At 34.7% G+C, this 24,177-nt stretch overlaps 1 protein-coding gene across 1 annotated transcript in view; it reads right to left on the bottom strand.

Annotated features, from left to right (window-relative positions):
* dap (cyclin-dependent kinase inhibitor dacapo) overlaps positions 1–22,528 on the bottom strand; it is a 38,836-nt gene extending 16,308 nt beyond the window's left edge. The window contains exons 1-2 of the mRNA XM_088182820.1: positions 22,517–22,528; positions 20,574–21,069 (exon numbers count right to left, since the gene is read on the bottom strand). Coding sequence (XP_088038946.1) covers positions 20,574–21,069; positions 22,517–22,528 — 508 coding nt within the window. The remainder of the gene's footprint in view (positions 1–20,573; positions 21,070–22,516) is intronic.
* Positions 22,529–24,177: the final 1,649 nt, after the last annotated feature.

Raw genomic sequence — 24,177 nt, 5'->3', positions numbered from 1 at the left:
GGGAGCTGCTTGCTGCAAGTGCAGCGCGAATGCAGGTCATGCAAAATGCAAATCGAATAAACGGTTAAATTGCTAAGGGCCGAAGATGGTTCACATTACGTAACGCACGAGCGAAAAAATCCCACGATTCGGGCCCATCCCGAGACGACGATACAGCCTTGAACTGGGCTTTGAGAAAATCTCAAAATTAATTTCAAGAATTTTTCCCACACCATCTGCTCCGTGCGTGCGTGCGTAGTTTGTGTGTATACACACTATGTTGTTCTTAATCGCCTAATCGTGCGTAGACAATTATTATTATTATTATTATTGGATGAAGCAAAAAATAAATCAGTTGATGTGGAAGTTGAAAAAAAAAGCTTGGTTGATCGTTATCGTTGAACAGTGCTCTAAAAAAATATGATGCACACGGTGCGTGAGGAGTGCAGTTATTTGTGTAATTATTTTCACGGTCGAAATGGCGCAATGAGAATAACAAAAATCAAACAATCGCGTGAAAGGGTTCAAGACCCTCGGCGATGGGGTCACGCTCTCGCTCCCTTCGTTTTTGGACGCGAATCAGAGTTCGGAGATAAGAGCAGTGCGGCGCCGAGTGGGGGGTCGCAATGCGAAGCATTTGTACCTCAAAACAATTCGGTGGCGTTAACCTTTTGCACTCGCAACGCTCACACTATGCACCGTACGCTGCATACTCATTATCGCCAATAATGTAAATTTAAGCCCCTTTGTTTCGACAATTCAAACATAATTTATGATATGCAATGAATTAACTATAATAATACAGATGGTCCGATTCGAGTTTCCTATGTTGACAGCGCTGTAAATCAGACAAATGTCAATAATCATGCGTGTTCAAGGTGTCAAATATTGTCTGCAACAACACATTTACGAAATGGATCGCTCACACACAGCTCAGTGCGTTAAAATTGTTCAACTGTTCTATAGAAAACAATTCTGTACGAACTGTGTATCGAAATTTACTTGTATTATGGCTTCTTTTGGCGCATTTTGCATCTGGACTTGCACCCACACCCGTATAAAATTCAGATAACACAAGAACTAAAGCCCAGAGACAGCGAATAATCTACGTAGGTTGTGTTAAAAGCAGCATGGAGTTGATGCTGATTTTACAAAAACAAAAAAATATCTGGTTATGTTAATAAGTAAAATTGCAGCACATGGTGCGAGAAAAATCCTCACGTGATTTTCCCCTGTTATGTGCCGTTGTGGTCGGGCGGTGTCACTGGCCTTTACTTTTTCGAAAATGACGAAGGTTGGACTGCAAAAGACTGGGTTCAAACAGCAACAATTCGATTCGATTTTTTCACGTATACGGTTTTATCGAATACGAGTCAGCATTTCACACAGTGACAATTTGATTCGATTATTTAACGTTGGCGAGAGCCACTTACTTTCATATGGCAATATGCCATTTCTTTCATATGTCAATAGCTAGCTTTGATGATTTATTAGCAAGACTGAAAGATTTGTCTTTGCCGCGTACATATACAAATAAGAGACTATGCATCGGCCCTAAAATTTCCCATCTGTATGTTACTGCAACTTGACCCCAGAATATTCCTTCATAGTAGCTGTAGATAAGCTTATAAATGTGAAAAAATTTTAAAATGAAACTTACATTTTAATATTCATAAATATGTTTTTATGAATATGTGAAAATTAAAATTAAGTATGACTATAAAAAAACAAGAATTAAAAAGCCAATAATTTTATAGCGAGACAGGTGACCGACACATCAAAAAACTCAATATTTTCGTACAATAATGTAGCAAAATAAATAAAAATAATTATATCCTTACTAATTCTATAAAAACAAAACTAAAAAACAAAGTAACATTTTTTGGACGTTTTACAAAAAAAAACGTTTCGAGATTTCCCGTATTGATTAATTTTTTTATGAGATTAAGCTGTGTCTAGAGGTTAAGAGTCGTGTTTACGCCCACAAACCCGAAATGCTGGAGCACCTAAAAACCAACATCAGCAAAGTTAAATCTGAGATATCGCCCAAAATGTATGAAAAAGACATCAAAATGATCGGCTGCTTTAATTTATATTATTTTTCATAATTAATGAAATACATAAGATGTTCGATTAATAAAAATAATCTGAAGATATCCTTACATTTGTATTTTTTTATTGAAAAAAATATAATGGATCATTACTATGGCGTTTAAATAACACCAGTGAATTTGTACCTATAACAAATATTAATTGTCTTGGGTCGATACAATCAGTAATTATGTATCAAAGTGTAATATTCCGAAAGCAACCATAATTTCGTGAATACACTAAATACAAGCAGCAACGCATTACAAAGCAGATGTTTCAAAAATTTGAAAGCGCGCGACAATCCAAGTTTTTTCTCTCCTAAAGCCACTTCCCGCATCCTCTTCCGGCCGATGCGCAGCAAAAGTAGTTCAGGAACCTTACAAGTACCTATATGGAAAGAACGACTATCAACGAGAAAAGCAAACAGAGCACACGTGCGCGGAAATCCAACAATACGTCAAAAGTTCAACGCTCAAGCCGCTTCTCTGACGAGAGGGGAGAACTCAAAACCACCCCCCGATTTGCGTATAGCCATTTAGGGGTTAAAGAACTTGTCGCCGATCGGCATCCCTCAGCAGCGATGAGTTTTTTACTACACACACGGGACCCTAATGACCTCACCGCGGCAATCGCGAGTTTTTTACGCCGAATTATGCGTTAAAAAACAAATCAAAGGTCCGACTCGCATAATTTTTATTACACACCGTGTCTTATTTTGGTGGGAAACGCACAACGTGAACGATCGCTCGCGTTGGAATTCTAATTATAATAAACAATATGTACACGGTGCGCATGCTCACCCACCTCTCCTTATCGCCGAGCGGATTCATTCATTAAATGTTTCGCGAAGCATGAATGAAACGACCGCGCCATTGCACTTAATCGTTTTGCACAAATTCAAACGCTCATCTGAGTAGCACGATTTTGACAAAGATCATAACTCAACCAACTAATAAAATGAGTTATGTAGGCTAGCAATACCAGGGATGTCATAACAATTTTTTTCCAGGGGGTGGGGCAAAAGCTGACCTTCATTAAATTACATGTATTTTTCTGGCCAAATCCAAAGGGGTCCCTGTTTAGAATTTCGTCATCGCCGTCCATAGAGATTCATTATAATAATATTACGACTTAAATAAGTGAGAATTTAATGAAACATCTAAACTGAATTTTGACCAAAAAAACTATCACTTCTCAGAAGTCAAAAATCCACGCCAAAAGCAATAAAATCGTGCCGTCACCGTCACAATGGGAACGCTCGTTACCGAGAAAAATATTTCTTTTAAAATGAAAATTGCTATTTGTACTTTATTTGGTGAAGAAATTCATACTTATCGGGAAATAACCCAAAAATTCAACGTGTCTTATCAATCAATGATGAGAATAAAAAACGTTGAAGGTCACAACGACATAAATATGTACGAAAACGCAAAGCGATTGCATTGTGAAATAGGCGGGTTACAAATAAAGGTGTAACAGCTATTTTAAATCACTAAGAGAACTTTAAAGCGTCGATTACGCGAGTTGGATATTTAAGCAGCCCCGCGGTGAAAAAGCCACGACTATTAAACGTGATGAAAAAAAAACGTTTTGAATGGGCCAAGCAACACCGAGAATAGACTGCAAACAAGTGGGAAAAAGTATGTTTTAAAGTGATTTTTTTTCAATTCACGCTATCATCAATGTTCACTGTAAAGTTTTGTTTGTTTGTTTCTCCGACGAGATCATGCGCGCGTTGACCGACAATGCAATTATGTGCATAAGTTGAGAATTACAAGGAAGAATGTATAAAAAGATTCGATCAGTGATGTTATGGTCTGTTATTAGCAGCAATGATGCCGGTCCCCTTTATTTTGCTCGAGAAGCGATGAATCGAGAGCAATAAAAAACGTTTTAACTCGACATTTTTACGCATATTTAATTGACAAAAACATAAAAAACAATAACTATACAGTGAAATCTCTTTGTAGCGAATACCGAAATAACGAAATTCCCAGTATAATGAATCTTTAATTTGTCCCCAAAAACTTTCATACAAAATGTTTTCATTGTAACGAAGACTGATCTCAGTACAACGAAATATTTTGATCTGAATTCAAGTATGACGTTACAACTTGACATAATATTTCTCCGAATTTAGTTCGTTCTTGACTTGGCGTATGCCTGCTGTGTTCACAAGCCGAGCCTCAAACTTTTTTTATAAAACATTTTTTTTAACAAATTTACATTACATTAGCATTAAAAATGGACAAAAACGATCTTGTAAGAGGCTATTTTGATACTGTAGTAAAATGGTAATTAAAAATAAAATAAAAATATATCATCTTCCTTACATTCAATATACCGAATTTTTTTCTTCGGTCCCGTGAACTTCGTTACACTGAGATTTCACTGTATATGCAAGATGCAGCTCCCTGTCAAACGGCAAAATCAATGAAGAATTACTTGACAAAGTGTAAATAAACAAGTTTTACTTTGGCCAGGTAATTCACCTGAATAAAATATTGTTGGGCAGTTCTAATCTATAGTATACATACATCGTATACAAGTGCTCAAATAGTAATTTAGATATTTTAAAGAAAAAACAACATTGAAAACGTGTGGCTAAACGACCCAAAAATTAAAAAAAAAACTATAATAGAAGAGTACTCGAAGTAATAAAAGAGAAAGGTGGTATTACTAGATATTTTTTTTTAAATTAAAAATGTGTAAAAATATTGTTAACTTTTTTAAATTATATATGAAAAATAATATCTGGTCCAATTATTTTGTCACACCCCTGTACTTTCTAGACTTCACTAGATAACACATTCACTGTAACATTTATACATCGCATGTAAATAAATAATGATGTATATTAGCACCTTCCAGATAAATATGTTCACTGGTAAAAATATATATCTACCGGTGAAAGTGTATTCCGATTTGATTTCGTCACCTCAATAAAATAGCGCATAGAAAGCACAACCATTTCTCAACACTATTCAATTGGTTACACCAACAAAAGAAAACGCCACTCTACACAGAATAGATGCATATAAATTACACAATTTCTAGAGAATGATGCATGTGCAAAGCGAGCTCGCACAATAGAAAAACTGTCGCATCTCACCGACCCTCGTTTCTCTCCACTATTGTGCACTACAAACGGGGTCATTCTCGAGCATAAATTGCGGCGTTTATTGGTGAAAATACACGAAAGCGCGAAAACTATTCGAAGGGGGATTGAGACGTCTTGCGCGAGCCCCATTGTAGACAAGTGACCCAAAGAATTGGGGTCCCGAACCTGTCAAGGTAACAACACAAAGGAGCATTGATGCAATATTTTAATCACATCCACACGGATCGATTCCTTGGCGGAGGCGTTGCTAATCGAGTGCACGCGTGGAGAATTCTAGTCTCGGAAAGAACGTGCCTGCGACAAAAGAGAAAGATCCAAGAAAACATGTATCTTATTTTTTGTTAATAATAGACGTGCGTGACTTTCATAAAGCGAACCTTTTTGAGATATATGATCTGATGAGACTTGGACATTTCCGATGGGAACGCCTATTTATAAATATATTATATTAATATCTCAGAAAAACAATTTTAAATCGTTATTGAATATAATACAAGCGGATTATAAAGTAACTATAGAGAAAAAAAATACCATGATTATATTTTTTTTCGTGGACATCTCTAACACCTTTCTACAAAGAATGCCTATCGAAGTGGTAGAAAAAACGCTGTTGGGGAAGGAGAACGAATGAGAAGAGGCCGATCGCCTCTCGGCTAGATAGAAGACCTTTGTTGCTCTTTGAGAGTAGGGTCATCGTCCGGGAACTAGTATCACGAAGCATCGCTCGGCTTTCTTGGTTTACAGTTGCACGAACTCTATAGATGCTGATACCGACAAAAAAGACACGCACACACGACCGAGCAAAAACAAGTATTCGTTTTTTATTTAGTATACGAGTAGTAATTTTCTCACGCATACAAGCGCGTGTGTGCGACGACGACGGATATCGAATGTACTACGGCGACTTTCCCACAAAGCTTCGGGAAGGACGCGTTTAATCGACGAAGGGTGTAAAGTGGTCAAGAACGAAGAATCCACGGTCACGCCCGCTGATCTGAGACAATGAGAAAGTGTCGTCTCGTGTGAAATCCGACACGAGAAATGCATTACGTACACCTATATGCTCATTTCGCATGACGGACCTGATAAAAATACGATATATTAGTACGAGACCACCGACAGATATGTAAGAGAAGGTTCGGAACGAATCGCGACCGCGTCTAGATCTCGAGGAATGCGATAGTGTGAAATTGGTGCCTGAAAGAAAAAACGTGACTCATTGAGAGAGCGAGCGTAAGCATCTGAACGCTAACAACAACAACGTAGTAAATCGGACGATGAAAACACAAGTGGATAAAAAGCTGTGTAACAACATGGTCGCGAACGGGATGGCATTCTCTCGGAATAGATCTTCGGTGAAAACCAACGCAGAGAAGAGTGGACTCGGAGGGAGAGCTTTCGTTACAAATATAAACGGGCAACTTGTACCACCACAGAGTAACTCAAAACGAAGATATAAGGTCTTGTTTACGATACGAAAAAGCAAAACAAACAATAACCAAATCTTAGAAGAAAAATGAACGATTTGCTAACGAGGACAGATGTTGCGAGCGTAACGAGGTATAACAACATGTGAGGTTGAAGATTTATTCATCAAAAAATAAAGCACTTAATATAGACACAGTTAACGGATATTTTTAAGCCAAAACAATTATTGTGCACGCGCGTTGCGTACAAATCGCACTTTAGGTCATAAGCGTGCGTAGAATAAATATGCAAGATATATGTTGTCATAGCAATGTTGTGATGGTGAACTTTGAAAAACAAAGCGCGTTCAATGTCCGATTGTATAATAGTTTGTTTTATCATCAACGGTGACGATTTTTGTTTGTGTAAAAAACGCAAGTCGCTACACGGTTGTTAATCGCAAATAAGTAACGAACAACCTTCATAGACCGCAAATTAATTCATTCAGATGTACGATGTGTGTACATTACACAGCCTGATAAATTAGCGCGTAAGCGTAAGCATTACGTCGAGATCAAAATTGATGATAATTACACAGTTGAAATAGACCAGGCGTGCCTGTAAATAATAATTAGACAATCGTGTAATTTGTAATTATGTGAGAACAAATATCTAAAGACCTTGGTTTCGATGCATACCATAATTAAAAAAATAACTAACGAATATGTAAGATATTTCATAGTAATGGCATACACTGGAAACTCATCGAGTAGTAATCTATTGTATCTAAGCGGATTTTGATGAATCATCATCGATCTTCAAGCAAGTTTTACAAGTCTGAAATAGACGAGGCAGCGAACGCAAAAGAACAGGTTTTCAGACTTATACACAATTGAACCAAGCATAGTAGTGTCTAGACAAAAGCGTAAAAAAAGGACCACAACTACTTTCGATTTCGAATACGATGCAACAAGTCAACGAAGAAGAAAATCGTAAAATAAATTTTTAAATTCATGAAAACATTATCACAATATACTCATCTAAATTTTCAATTCGTACAGATTTAACCTTTTTTGATTAAATCCAATGCGGTTTAATTTATTTAATCGCAAAAATGATACCTTGTAAATAGTATTAAGTTAATTGTTCACTATTGTAATTCACACAAAATCAATGGTTCTCAACATATTTTTAATCACACTGAATTTCTTGATTTTTTTATTACCTTGCTGTATGAAACATTAAATATATGAAAGCACGTTTATCTAGCATTCATATCAAACAATAAGCGAGAATCGAATGAAACATCTAAACCGAATTTTGACCAATAGGAGAGCGCAAAAACAATTATCACTTCTCAGAAGTCAAAAATCCACGACAGAAGCAATAAAATCGTGCTGTCGCCTTCGCAGTGGGAACGCTCGTTACCGAGCGTTCCCACTGCGAAGGCGCCGACACGATTTTATTGCTTTTGACGTGAATTTTTGACTTCTGAGAAGTGATAATTGTTTTTGCGCTCTCCTATTGACCAAAATTCGATTCGAATACATTTGATCAATACAGATGTCCGTATTAATATCGGTAAGAATAGCTATCAAATTTTTAAAACAGTATAATATCCAAGAGTAGACAAACTATGTAGCAATATGCGAGATGCGACTTACTTCTTTCGGTTATTTTTTATTTGACCTAATGAAAGTTGTAAAACTATAATAGGTTAGGTTTGGGTTTGAACAGCAAATGGACGTTTCGCAACTGTTATATAGTTTCATAGATATTTTAGAGCAGCATAAAATTTCAATGGCGCGTATCAGTTAAATTATGTTTTCGCCAGTAGAAATATAACTTCAATGAAAAATACACATTCACTGTAACATTTACACATCGCATGTGAATAAATATTGATAAGCACGTAAATATATTTTATTACGAATGGAAAAATATAGATTTGAGTGTTTTTTTAAGATTTTCAGCTTTTACCGGGGAAGGGGGGGGGCAAAAGTTGGCCAATCAGTGTCATTTTTTTAATATATCAATTTCATTGAAATTTATAGTATTTTATTAAATGACATGCATTTTTCTAGCCAAAAGGTGGGGAGGAGGGGGGGCAAAGAATTTATTGCTTTCTAAATATTGAGTTGAATTAAAAACAGTAATTCAATTTCTTTAATGAAAATATGTACTTAAATGTAAAAACAAAACTTTTTAGACTGAGAACCATGGATAGCAATTAGACTAGTCAAAAAATTGTTTCCAAAATCCATCAACGGATTTACATATTTTACGACGAATTTGAGTAATTTGACAATTTCAAGTAAAATGGTTATGTATTACTAAATATTTTTTTACCGTAATATATTGATAGAAGTATCTTTGAGTAATTAATGAAATAAAATACTGGAAATTTTATCATCCAGTCATTTAAAACAGCTTCAGAAAATAGAAAATACAGGCGGCCCTCGACTTTCGAACGTTCGACTTTCGCCAACCTTTCGCACGCACAATTTAAAAAAAACAATTTTTTAAATTTTTTTTTAAACGTTTTGATAGCGGTGAATCTTTTGCTTCAATCGGACGTTCGTATGATACAAACAGGTCTACGATATGTTCAATTTTGCAAAATAAAAATATAATTAAGGAATACGTTCAAAATTGTGGAAAATAAAGATATATTTCCACAATATTTAATGATATGTTTCCAAAAAAACACAGCAAAAAAAAAACATGGATGAAATGGAAAATCTTTGTCATCGTAGATCGATGACCAACATCAAAAAGATTTCCCTCCGAGTATTTCAATTATTCAAGCAAAAGCTCTTAGTTTGCACATATAATAGATTGGAAGGATAGATTAAAAACATATTTTAACACGGTTTTTTAAGCAAGTAACGGTTGGTTTTACAATTTTAAAATGAGGTATTCTTTTCATAATATTAAATTTACTGGAGAATCGGCTGATGCGGATAAATATGCTGCAAAAGAATTTATTTCCTAATTATCCAAAATTATTGAAGATGTAGAATATTCCTCTAGCCAAATATTTAATGTAGATGAGACAGGTTTATTTTGGAAAACTCTTTAACAATGAAAAATATGAATGAAGCCTTCACGCACCTTGACAATTTTTTAAATATTATGGAAGATTGTGATCCCAATGGAGAACGCATATCTCAAGTGCGTGGGGCGATCAATAAAAACATAGCATGTTATAAAATACTATATGAAGAAAAGAAAAAGAATAGTGGAAAACAGTTAACTCTTGATAACTTTTCAAAGGAAACACCTGCAAACCCCACTTAAACGTGTCTCTTAAACATCTTATATTTACTTGATAAATAAATATTTTAAAATACACACAATTTCAATTTTTTTTACTTCCCTCGACTTTCGTACATTCAACATTCGCACACATTTTCAGGAACCAATTATGTGCGAAAGTCGAGGGCCGCCTGTATATTGGACATGACATAGATGCCTCTGGACTTCTACAGGTTAGCTTCGTCTATTTTCGACATAATGGTTCACATTCAGAAACAGTAATAAAACTATCTACTTTCTTGACGGCATAATCACATCTTCTTCACAGTTGAAAGTGGTGAAATTATTAATTAAGGTAGATCCATCATTACAGATAGCAGATATTACTTATATTTTATAGCGAATGGGGTTAAAAATAACACGTTATATTAGTGTAGAGAAAAAATCACGTTCAACCATATCTTACGCGTATTTCATGGAAACGATTCGTATCTCGTCAACGTTTATGACACGATGCGTGTAATAATATACACGCAAAAGCCGACAAAGCTCCCAAAAGCCGCTGAACTTTTCCTGCGCTTCTCGGAAGACAATCGCCCCTCTTCATCCAGGTGACGCGGTCTCCGCCCGGAAACAGACACTCGGGACACTTCCCGCGACGAAACGCGGCACTCCCTCGTTATACCAGAGAGACGTCATCTGCATCCGCAGCCGAAGCGTAAAAAAGTTCACTGCCGAATGAATGGCGCTCTATTAGTTCGCGGCCGCAGCGCGACACTTTCGGGCTGAATGCAAATAATTTACGACGAGTGAATCACACACGCGTACGTGTTTTTACAACGTAAACACAGACCCACTCGCGGAACGGTCTGCGGTTCCGTAGAGTAACGCTAATCAAGTGTCGATCGATCGATTTCCCACGCGTTACCGTTAAACATTGTTCTCACGGTATCGTTTAAAAAAATCCAACGATCATATGATAAATGTGAGTATGTTCAACGTTAGCCCTCATCATATGGTAGCATAACGAACCACCCCCTCTCGCATATCGCACATCTGCCCGCGCGTGTGCCCTATTGGCTATCGCGTCACGCTCGGGGTGAAAACCGTTGGAGTCCGTTGCGCTTTAATTTATGCGACAGGAAACCAGGTTCAGAGCTCTTTGCGTATTTTGGGATTTGTTAATTAATGTGCAGCGGCTTCGTTGCAAAAGCAAAACGGATCGTATTATATTTTTAGTTACACCCAAGCACGAAAATTCTCTCCAGCCACCATTTAGAGATGCATCCAGATTGGTTAGTCGACTACTTACTAACTTCAAATGTATGAAAATCATTATTACAACAGAACAAAATAAATAAACGTTAGTAATGCGTGAGGATGCATGCAAAATAGGACTTATTTTCCCCGTGGTCCTAGAGTGCAACTGAGCAAAATTTAAAACTATAAAACTAGCATTCCATATATTAAATATTTATAAAGGAGAGGGATTTTAATACACCAGTGTTCCAAGAAACGCCGCTAGAATGTTTTCTATAGAAAGACAAAACGTGTAAACCCATACATAAATACTTGTAACGTGTAGTTTAAAATAAAAAGTAACACGACTCAGGCAAGTGGCTGTAATTGTCAAAGGGGTTCGAAACCGGACATCGATCGTAAAACGCTCAATTTAAGTATTTTAAATTATACAATTCTAGTGTTCCCATGGTTAAAATTCAACGAGTAGTTAGAATCTATATTTTCACATAAAGTACAATTTTTAACTTCAAATGCAATTAAATGATATGCATGACTATTACTACACAGTAATATTATATTGTATGGTAAATCAGGTTGTCTGCGTTTTTTTCTTACATTTGCGAAAATATATAACTGTTTATAAAACAAAGATAATTTCACTATTTTTTCGGTGTTTAACAGTAGTCGTATCAATGATGCTATTCAGTAATCTTTTCAACCCTAAATAATATTGGAGAATATAATTTCAGTTAAGCTATATTATGCTTTATGAGCTTCGACTTGGTCATAATGCGACAATGGCAGTTAAAAACATATGTAATGCAATGGGCAGGGATGCCATTAAATTTAGAAAGTGGCAAATGAGGTTCTAAAAATTTCGTTCCAGGAATTTTAACATTGAATATCTAGTCCTTATCGGTTGTTAGTGAGGATATTAGGGCTGCCATCAAAGCAGGTCCGAGATTAATGATACAGAAGCTAGCACAATAGGTCAACGTGTCGCCAACATTAGTTCATAGACGTTTAAAAGTTAGTAAATGTATATATGACAATAATAAATGATTTATTTTTGAGTCGAATTGTTACTGAATATGAGTAGTGGATCCTTTACTTTAACACGCGATTAACCCCTAATTCCAACCCCGAGAATAGGATTACTCCCAACAAAATAATGTTGTGCAATTGATGGGTTATAAACGTAATATGGCGGGGTGGGGCAGGTGGGAGTATTTGCCAGCCCCGTTGAATTTAGGCGTATTAAAAAAACGACTGCTGACTGTCGAACTTTTACCCCCCCCCCCGCCCCATGAAAAAATGTGAAATGAAGCCCCTGATTCTAAATAAAAAATATAAGGTTATCTCTACAAGAAAATCTAAAAATAAATTTTTACCAGTGAAAATTTAATTTATCTGGCAGGTGCTGGTAATATTATATGCTTTCAACTTTTCCGTGTTTAAATATGTATTTTTCAGTGAAGATATATTTTTACTAGTCTAAATAATTTTTCACTAGTATATACATAGATATATATTTCTACTAGCGAAAATATACTTTAGGAAATTATAAGCTACTCTAAAATGGATATGAAAGTCAATTTGACAGTTACGAAACTTTCATTTGCTGTTCAAACCCAAACCTAATGAAAGTTCTAAAAATAATTAAAGTTTTAGAACTTTTATTAGCTCAAGTCCAAAACATTTATTTCAGGGGAAAATAAGCGGAAGAAGTACAGACAGATGTCGCATCACGCATATTGCAACGTAGTTTGTCTGCACTTTAATGTTACACTATGTTTTAAAAATATGTTAGCATCCTTACCGATATTACCACGGACTATTGATATAAGAGTATTAGTCAAATGTATTCAAACCGAATGTTGGTCAATAGGAGGGCGTAAATCACTTCTCAGAAGTCAAAAATTCACGTCAAAAGCAATAAAATCATGTCGGCGCCGTCGCAGTGGGAATGCTCAACATCATTTTATTGCTTTTGACGTGGAATTTTGAGTTCTGAGAAGGGATAGTTGTTTTTTGCGCTCTCCTATTGGTCAAAATTCGGTTCGAATACATTTGACCAATACTCTTATATTAAAAGTCCGTGGTAATATCTGTAAGGATAGCTAACATATTTTTAAAACATAGTGTAACATCAAAGTGCAGACACGTGGAGAATAATTGTAGGGAAAAGATGGAGAATGTATAATTTGGTAAAAAATAATACATGTTTTAAATTTTAACTAATTTAATCAGCAAACGCAAATAGTTTTTTTGCTCGTATGTCAAATCATTTTTTTTTAAATTTGCTCGTATCTCAAAAAACTAAACAAAAATCTAAATGAACGATCAACTTTTCCCCACGTGTAAAATAGAGATAATCAGGTTTTGGTTTAGTAGACAGGTATCGAATAATTTGTTTTTGAAAATAAATTTGAGCAATATTAAAATGTATGTTGTACGAAATTGATGAGGAAATAATGCAAATACCGCGTCTAAAAATAAATAAATTAAAACGTTTTAAATAAATATATACATTGATTTATCAAATGGTGTATGATTTGTCGCAAAAAATCGATCATTGGCAGGTGAGTGATGGGAAGTCACAATCGCACAGTAGCGAAAAACTCGTGTATTTTAGCGGTCCAAGATTGCAACAATACGCGAGCCGGTGCGAAGGTCGCGCCAACAAAAGTCGGCGCCAACGGGCGGGAAAAATACCGAAATAAATACAGAGAGAATTGGCGGGAAACTGTACTGCGCATGTCCATCGCGACACCGATTAAAATACGCGAGTTGGTTAATGGCGTGCGCCTACGCACGCACACACACATTGATATACATACATCAATACGCACAATTCAATATTGAGATCGTGCTAAATAATGACTCAACTTTCCTGCGAATGTCCGCTAAAATGACAATCATACCGAATTAAATGTAGTGCAGCATTTTTCTATCATGATCTTAAGCCGAGTCACGTGCAACGTATGAACGACGATTTGGCACATTTGTGGATCGATTAGGTAAGAGTATTCCTTGTCAAGAGTTACTCGAACACAATATGAGCAATGCTGATCAAGGACGATTCATAAATTCTCATCAGCGAAATTGTGACAATCGAAATGCATCGCTATTCCAGATATACACAAAAGGATGCACCACTTATCAACTGCTTGCAATGGCATAATGCAACGGAAGCAAATGTTTGAGTGAATCATGATAAAAATTTGCTATACATAGACGATGCACATTTCATCCTCGTTAGAACCGAACTCTATACATAGAACCAAGGCAATCAAGAATCGAAACACATCCTTCGCATTCTAAGATAAGCGCAAAGCAGTCGGTGTGAAGTATCCTACTCGTTTCTACACAAGCCTAACAAAAGGGACGTCGAAACAGGTGTGTTCGGTGTCATAAGTCTCGCAGGGTGCACCTTGCGCTACGAACGGACCCCGAGCCGACCGACCCTTATTTATTTACGTGCTTTTTTTTCGTCTCCGCCACTTTGCGAAAACCATCATTGACAACAACAACAAAAACAACGGGGGCCGGCCATAAGTAATTGCTATTGTCGGGAAGTGAAAAGATAGTTTTTTTTTCTAAAATACGACGCCGTCAGACTTAACGGTGCCCGAGACCCGCGAAGCAAAAACGTTCGAAATATCGGTGACGTCGAACAAACCGGTACGCCGAACGTTTCGCGTTCGCCGTATAGCCGACGATAAACAATCATCGTAAACGAGAACCAAGGCCGTGTAGTAGTGTGCGTAGTATTCGCGACGTAAACATATTTTGGCGGGAGCGAATGTCGCGGATGCGGCCAGTCGGGAACGTTCGGGAATCGGGTCGCCGTTCTATTCCCGGACGGGCGGGAAAGTCCGTCGTCGACGGGAAAAGTTTCTGGTTACTGAGCGGGAAAACTTTCATTGAGTTACTTCTTAAATTTTAGACGATTAGGTAGTTGTAGAATATGTTTTAACCCTTTGAACGCCAGTGACTTTTAGTAAGTCACACGTTCTTTCTCTTTACGCGTCAGTATTTCTTTCTAATAATAAATTGTAAATAATTCTTTAACTTGTTTTAAAAAATAATCAACATCATAAAATTAAGTTTAAAACTATCAATCGGAAATGTATCACTCCTGCTATAGTTTACTGCTTCTTATACAAAATATGAAAACTTTAAGGCACTCTGACATTATTTAATTTAACCCCGCAAGGATTTATTTTCGCTGCGAGAAAATTATGTTACAAAATAATATTGATGAAAAAGAAAATTTTTACCGGACCGGACAAAAACATTTTTCTTATTAAATCCACTGCGGTCCAATTTATTTGTTCACAAAAATAAAGCTTCATACTTATTGTTTACATATAATTTATTTAGGGTACACCTGTATCCATTCCAAATGTTGGGACCACTGCCTGAAACCGCCTAAAACCACCCAAAAACGCAATGACAAAATGTTTCTCCATAGTATTTGGTTAATTGTTCACTATTATATTTCACACACAACCAATGGTTCTCAACATATTTTTAATCGCGCGGAATTGTTTTTCATTATTACTTTGATAAATGAAACACTAATTAATGTTTGGTTATATTTGTCAATCGTATGATATTTCCCGAAGCAATTTTCAATATGAAAGAAGATTTTGAATTACGTTTTTAAACATTTCTTTTGTATTTATTTCGCCAGTTTCTTTTTTACATAATATAAGAATTTATTATACGGGAATAGTGCCTATTTAATAAGCAAAGTCTACGTATTTTTATCCTTCCATACAAATACTATAATATTATTGTTGCGTATTTTTTATTATATCTAATTGTACTAGTTTAATATAATTTTAGGAAAAGAATATAGAGTAATCCAATTCGAGTTTTCTATGCTAGCAGTACTGTAAATCAGACAGCTGTCAATAATCACGCGTGTTTAGTGTCAAAAAAATGACACTTCGTTAAGTTATTTTGCGCGTTTGGTGGTATTTGCAAGGGATACTGCATTATGAATTACTAAAACAGTTTATTCTCAACAATTGACAAGATTGAACGAGAAATTGAAAAATAAACGTCCGAATTTGGTTATCGATAGGGAGTGATTCTTCTGCACGACAATGCGCGCACTCATAAGGCAAAAATGACACGTGATAAAATTGATGAGATGGTTTGGGAGGTTTTAAAGCATTCTGTGTATTCACTAGATCCTGCTCATTCAGACTATTACCTATTTTAGGGCCATGGTCACATTAAGACGGAAAACATAATAGTGTGATTGATGTGGAAAACCACAAATTATTTTTTTTAATTTAAAACTGGCAAGTTTCCACAAGAAAGGGATTGAAAAATTGACAGAAAGATGAGATAAGGGTGATTATATTTTGGAATATATTTTTAATTTGATTTAAAAAATGGATATCTTTCCGGTACCCTTAATATCTACTGGTGAAAAGGTATTTGCACTTAGCCAATGAAAATACACATTCGCTGTGATATTTATACATCTCATGTATATAAATAATAATAAGTACGTAAATATATATATGTATTACTACTTATGGAAAAGTTGAAATCATATAATTGTACTAGCACTTGCCAGATAAAACATATTTTCACTAGTAAATATACCAGTGAAAATGTATTCCGATAAATTTTCATTGATATGTTGTTTTTTAATATTTTAATTTCATTAAGATTCATAGTATTTTTGGCCAAAATTAAGGGTAGGGGGGGGGGGGGCAACTGGCCACCAATATTATGCAAAATGTACGAAAAAGTCATTGAAAATTACATCGAAAGAGTTAGCTGCTACAAAAGGTCCAGAGGCGGCCATTTAATTAATATTATTTTTCATAATCAATGATGTACATAAAATATTCTAATTATAAAAAAAATCCAAAGATATATTTAAATTGATTTATTTTTAAAAAAAGATCGAAAACTGAAATTGAATCACGTTTTATATATAATATCCTTCAGCGTGAACAATATATTGCAAAAATTTAATTCATCTAAAGAAAATATGTACGTAAATATAAAAACATTATGTTTTAGTTTGAGAGCCATGAATAACAATTTACACGTCTATGTTTTGAGTGGCTGCTCAAAAAATTGTTTTCAAAAACCATCGATGGTTTAACAGATTTTACGACGAATGTCAGTGATTTCACAACGCCAACAACGCCAGGTAAAATGTTTAGGAATTACTACATCTTTTTACCGTTATTATATTGATAAAAATATCTCGTGAGTAACTAATGAAATAAAATATTGTAAAGTTTATTATCAAGTCATTTAAAATGGCTTCATAAAATATAAAATATATTGGACATGACATACATGCCTTTGGACTACTAAAGGTTAAGTTCATATGTATATGGCATTGAACAAAAACAAAACACGTTATTTAAACATTTAACCAGACTCCGTCTTTTATAGTGGCTCATACTCAAAAATGTCGGATTGTGTTTGATTCGCACATTCGTAATGCAATATCATATTTTAAATGATTATTTGTAAAAATGTGACTAGTAATATATAGTATGAGATTCATTTAATTTTATAAAACATTTGGGAATCCGAGGGGGTTTGATTATTATGAGAATAAAACAGTCATGCGGAGGGCTAAAATATAATTAATGATAAACAGGTAAATTTCCATTTGGTGGATTCATGAATAGCTACAATGCTTCTGCTCATATTCGAGGCTTGGTTTTATCGCAACTCATGACTCATATTCCAGCGTTTGTCAGAACATTGAAATCCCCATGAATGTCTGTAACATATGTTACGTCTAATCCGCGAATCTTCTATTTCATTATATTACGTACGAGCACGTTTTGGGAAGTGTATAATCAAACTAGTTTATTTGAAAATAGCATTTGAAATCCATAGTTTGTGTATACACAAACTAGTATATAATAAACTGACACGATTCAATATGTTCCATTTTGAATTTAAATATTGTGCTTTTAATGACATATAATCATTTGCGGAAAATAGAAGGGCAAATATATCACTAAATGGCAACTAAACTCTTACTACTCGAAAGCTTTATCCTAATGATATTAAATTAAATTACAATAAAATCCAATAAAAGCACAAATGTTTTATTGTCTGATTTATCCAAGTTGTTTGCTTTTGATTATATTTCGACATAACTGTAATAATAAAAATCATTAAAATCAAAAGATACAATAAACTTTTTGACATGTAGTGTACATATTACAAAAATTAAATATATTTTACGAGGTTTAATTAAGTCATAGAAATAAGTTACTGTCCGTTAACTCATTCATTATTCATAATGCTAAAATTAATTACGCACAAAAACCCTTGAGCATGTGCACTGTGTATAATTAGAAGTCAGTTAACTTTGTGTGATTTTTTAAAGCGGATGTGAAGCAGAAAGCAACGAGCAATCTTATGTATTATTATAAATGAGGGTTGAAATGTGTCACATTTGCATAACTTGCCCGACTACCCGCCACTTTTAAAAGGTTAAAATGTACCTGATTTAATTAACGTATTTCCTGCATTCAATTTATAAATTTACAAGTAATAAAGGCGATAAGATTCGGAGAACGTTTTTTTTTATCTTGTTATTACTTAGCCCGACTATCTAGCTGTCATATTGATAATCATTTTAATTGTAGAAATATAGTTTCGTATAAAAATCACTCAGCAATCAGTTTCATACAAGGAAATAATTAGATAAAATAATTGTTTTTTGTGTCGCAAATTCAAATATAAACAAATCGTTTTAGAATAATATGCGATAAATTATATTTTCATTCCTCCAATATTTTTTAGATTTAATTAGCTCGTGCGTTCGGTAACACTTAACCGACGGGTCAGGTAGTACCTAGCTATTCTATGTTTGCTGATGCGGTAATCTACGGGACGGGTAGATCAACCTCATTGACCTTCTGACGTGTAACGACGGGTCTGTACTATCTACCCGCAAAAACTAAAGCTTATTGTTTTTGTATATACTGTATGAAAAAAAATATTACGACTTTATATTTTCCCATTAAATAGAACAGGGGTCTTCAACCTTCCACAGCCTTAGGAAACCTTCTAGTTTAAAATATTCTTTAAGGAATCCTAAATTAAGATTTAGATGTATTATGTGAACTAACCATATTTTCATACAATAAGGTGAAAATTCTTGAATTTAATGGTCCTGATTTGATAAAATTAAATTTTTTAACATAATCATTAAGAACAGTTTTCAGTTATCGACAGTCGTGGATATTTGTTTTATTTAAAAAACATGTAGTCTGTCCCATAAACGAGGAACCCTTTCAAAACTTTTGTGGAAACCATGTTGATGAACTACTTACTCTATCTGAAGTTCAAGATTAGTTACACTTTTAACACTATAGATAATATATTTTTATCCAACAAATTAATATCTTTTCTGTTAACTTGACGTTACCAAATATTTATAAATCAGTAGTTATTTTTTAATATTTAATTTACTTTTAAGATAAAGAGTGGGGAAAATTTTTTAATCTATGAGATAAAAAAATCAGCGAATTAGTCGAGTGAGTTTTTTTCATTATACGGAAAACATTAGTAAATTTATAATAATTTAATCTTGTACTTTCTCAACTGCTCGATGTAGATTTTTATTTATTACATATAATGAATATATAATTTTTTTCTAATCGTAGATAGGAAAAAGATTATTTATAGTATTTGAAAAATAGCTTACATCTTTTTAACGGTGAATGAGAAATTTTTCGATGGAGCGAGTGGTTATTTGATAATTGAAGGTCTGTGACAATTTTAATATGCTCCACGTTGAATTATTCTCAGGTAAGTTAATTTTACCAGATTTTATTAGTATGCTTGGCAATGTGGATTTTGATTCTATCAACCATCGATTTACTGTTTTTAGATCCGCTTTAGAATAATTTAGCTAATACCAGAAAGACTTGGGTTCGAATCTCATATGAACCTTTGTGACTTTATTAGTGATTAATAAATAATTATAATTACGATCAATCATCACAGATTAGGTTTTCCTAGTCCAAAATGGATAACCACAATATTGTGATGATTAAAGCAAAACGATATAGGTTGATTTTTTATAATCTATACATAATTTATTTGAATTATTGGTTAAATTTTTCAAAATAGGAAACAAACACTAGTACAAATGATCTTTTCAAATTACGACACGATAAAAATATATAATTTCGTGTTCTAAATTCAACGAGCGGTTTGTGCAAGCGCCGAATTTCAACTTTCTATTTCGCAGTACTAGTGTTTTTCAATCGTCTATTAGCTTTCGACATTTTAGTGACGTAAAATTGTTAAAATGAAAGACCGCGCCCAAAGGGAACGCAGATCGTCAAAATAACAACATAGCGTACGATCGCGTGACGCGATGGCGTCGTCAACGGCGCGCATGCGCGAGTTCGAAAGACGCGCATGCGCAAAGCGGATTTACGTAAATGTCACTCACCAGTGATGCGACTCTGGCGTAAACGATGAGATATAAGGCGCTCGGTGAGCCTGCGCCTCGCGGGGGCCCTGTCGGGGCTCCGTCTTATCCGCGCCCACGCGAACCGTTTGCTGCCGGGCACGGGGCGATCCGCGGCAAAGTCGAAGTCCCACTTGCGCGAGCTCAATTCGCAGTGACGCTGTAGCTCCAATTCGGGTTCGAACGAAGGAGTCCGAGGATTCGGAGGCGCATCGTTCGCGTCGTTCTCGTCGTCGGTGAAGAGCTGCCTGCGCAGGGGCAGGGCCGACTCGCCGACCGCGACGCAGCGAACGGCCTTGGCGCCCCGCTGCCATCGCAGCAGCAGCGCCGGCGGCGGTAACCGCGACAAAGTCTCCAGCTTGAAGTTTCCCGATACCGTACGAACGCGCGCACGCGCGACCGTGCGCAAACGACGACTGACTCGCGCCGAACGCGACGAGTGAATCCGCCGACGACACTCGAGTCTGCTCCCCTTCCCCTACTCCGCGCGACGGTGGCGCCGCTGTCGGCGTCGACGACCAAATGCTTCGTTAGCAATATTCAAAAACAATTTCAGTTTTTTTAACCCTTTCCACTCGAAAATCGATTATTTTATCATGTTATATAACTTGCTTATTTAGCGCCCCAGGTAAAAACTATGAGAATGTCAGCGCCACGCTCAGAAACCAATGGTTATGCACTTTCCGCTGCATTTGGCCCTAACGACTACGAAAGTGGCCAGCGACGTTTTCTACATAAATACATACATTTTAGAATTCACACAGATTAGGTGAGAGCGACAAAAGAAGATTAACCAGTTTAAACTTTTAAACCTATTTATGTAGCAAAAGGTTGTTGGTCGCTTTTGTAGCCGTTAGGGTCAAACGCAGAGAAAATCTTCATAACCGTTAGTTTCTGGTTTTGGCGCCGATATTCTTAACAAGTATCAAAACTATTATCATTACATATAAAACATTACCTGAATCGAATACTACTTTACCATAAATTATTGTTCGCATTTAACAGGCATTTTAAGTTCTTACATGGTAGATTAGTGACAGGCCAGCGCCGTGCTTGGACACGTTTACGAGTGCGCATATAATTAAGTAATTTAGCGCACGCGCAAAAGTCGTCTAAACATTCGACCGACTGACGGATCTTTTTAATTAAAAGTAATAAAAAATATCAAATGTTTTGACTTGTTTTGTTACATACATACTACAATCTGTGAGTCGCATAAGAGAAAAATTAAATTCGTTAAAGAAACTGAATATTTTGAAACTCTATATAAATAAAATAAAAAAAGACAATAAATCCCATTTTTCAATTCAAGAGACGACGCCAGTTGCAGCATATTTACTTTCATAAAAATGTCAATATAGTGCATCAATACTGCTACCGGAATGCGGTTGGTTATTAAGACATCAGAGTGCAATTCCGATTAGCACATTTATAAGTGAAAATGTGTTTATTTCCATAATTTCATTGATTCCTATAAATTTTATTTGCTATAAACAGCATTTTTATGAGAATTTTTGTTCGATTTAACAAATATTACTATAATAAATAATCTTATTTATAATTAATACTTAATGGTGGAGATTATTGCAACATAAACAGTGATGATTTGTATTAAGAAATCAAAATAATTGGCACTTAGATAAATAAATAAATTTTATAAATATTAACAATGTTATGCCTGATTTATGGATTGATTTAAGAATTTTATAATTTTTTAAGTCTCTTAGTAACGGTTGCTTCAATACCATACAGTTGTTTTCGCCGCTATTCTTGTGGCGTTAATCCACTATATTCAAGTCTTAGAAGTGTAAATTTATTGTTAAACGTTGGGCAGGTGGCACAAATATTAAGGTTGGATAAAGTGAAAAAGCACTTTTTCATAAACTCACGTTAACGCGAATCTATAAAATCATTACCCAGCATACCATCCATGTCATAATGGCATTCCTTCATAAAAATGTATATGTATGTAAAATCTTTTTTCAATATTTTATATCACAAGGAATTCAATTTCATTATTCGACAATCAATACGTGTTCATTAAATGATAATACAGGACACATAGTATATGCTAACCCTTTGTAGTCCAAAGATGTTTTCAATAGTTTTTCAACACTCACTAAGCCATTTTCAGCGAATTTGCCAGTAATTATGTTTGAAGTAATACAAGAGATAAAAAATCAGATTTAATGTATATATAAAAGGGGGTTTAAATTATTATGATCCCTTAATGCGTATGAATTATTTTTTTAAATTAATTGTTTTACTCATATAAAACAATTCCTTGAAAAGGAAACTAGATATTTTTTCACGTCGTTTCTTATCTTCCTTTGCTGGTCCTCAAATTTTAATTATTGTGATCAGTTCAATACTATTCGTCAAATTGTGATCTTAAATTCGATCCGATTATTTCGTTAATAGTTATTTGAGGTATGTATGTTATTCATACGTATGACACGATTTTTTATCTATAAAAGCTATCTTTTTTTAAATGCCTTCTTTTGATGAATAACCAGAAATTTAACCATTTTTTCTTCATTTATATGACTATAATATAACACCACCGATGCATCTTCCACGCTAATTTAATAACGTCATCCATTAGAAATTTAGATAATCCAGTTTTTTTTATTTACGTCTCAACAATGCCGCGATTCTCGACGAGTTAATAAAAAGCATATAACACAATAACCTAAAAGCTCACCGGTCTTTCACCCTAGCTCTAATTTAATTGCGGCAATTCTTCAATTCGAAAGGGAAAGGGCCCGCATGATCGATCGGGGCGCATTAAATGTATATAAATAGCGTCATTAAACCCCAGACAAACCGCGGGTTCAACATTTGAATTTATATGTTTTGAAGAAATATAAAAAATCTAACTATCTTCCATTTATCTAAATTTAAATATCTAATCCAAATAAAATCTGTAAATATTTTGGATGAAATAAGCTTTAATTTGGTATTTTTTGTAGCAATAATAGTTTACGAGATGATGGCGTTTTTATATTTTCCAATCATGTGTGACATACTTATTAAAACGAAACGATCCGTGTATTTTGTCTTTTCATATCACCAATATTATTTAGATATAATGTAGAAGCCACGTTAAGAAATAATGAAACATTTTGAAATCTTATTATAATTTAATTTTTAATACCCCTGATTTAGGGCCAGTAATATCACTATTAAAATACGGAATATTTTTGCAGATTATCATAATAATGGATTAGATAAAACCACATGCGAGGGAATAGATTTAACAAAATTATTAAATGTATTACCTCTTCTTATAAAATTAGCAAGTAGCAATATTTCATAAGAAAACTTTAAAAAATAATACAAATTTGAGATATTATATAATACTAAGCTCTCTTGATATATGCCACAAAGACAGTCGCTCATGTCACAGGAATTGTCTTGATAAATTAATGTCTTCTATCTTATCTCCCACAAGATAGAACATTTCATTTTGAAGTTCCAGTTCCTTGGATTATTCCCTTGTCCTCTTAGTTGTATTTATTATTTTCATTATTGTTATATATAATATTAACAAAATACATCACATTACATAATCTTTGCATCGATC

Source organism: Plectrocnemia conspersa, unplaced genomic scaffold (genome assembly GCF_051122295.1).
Source record: "Plectrocnemia conspersa isolate PC_06_02 unplaced genomic scaffold, ASM5112229v1 ptg000003l, whole genome shotgun sequence".
NCBI lineage: Eukaryota > Metazoa > Arthropoda > Insecta > Trichoptera > Polycentropodidae > Plectrocnemia > Plectrocnemia conspersa.
The sequence above is the reverse complement of the archived record's forward strand: the minus strand, read 5'-3'. Positions and strand labels throughout refer to the sequence as shown.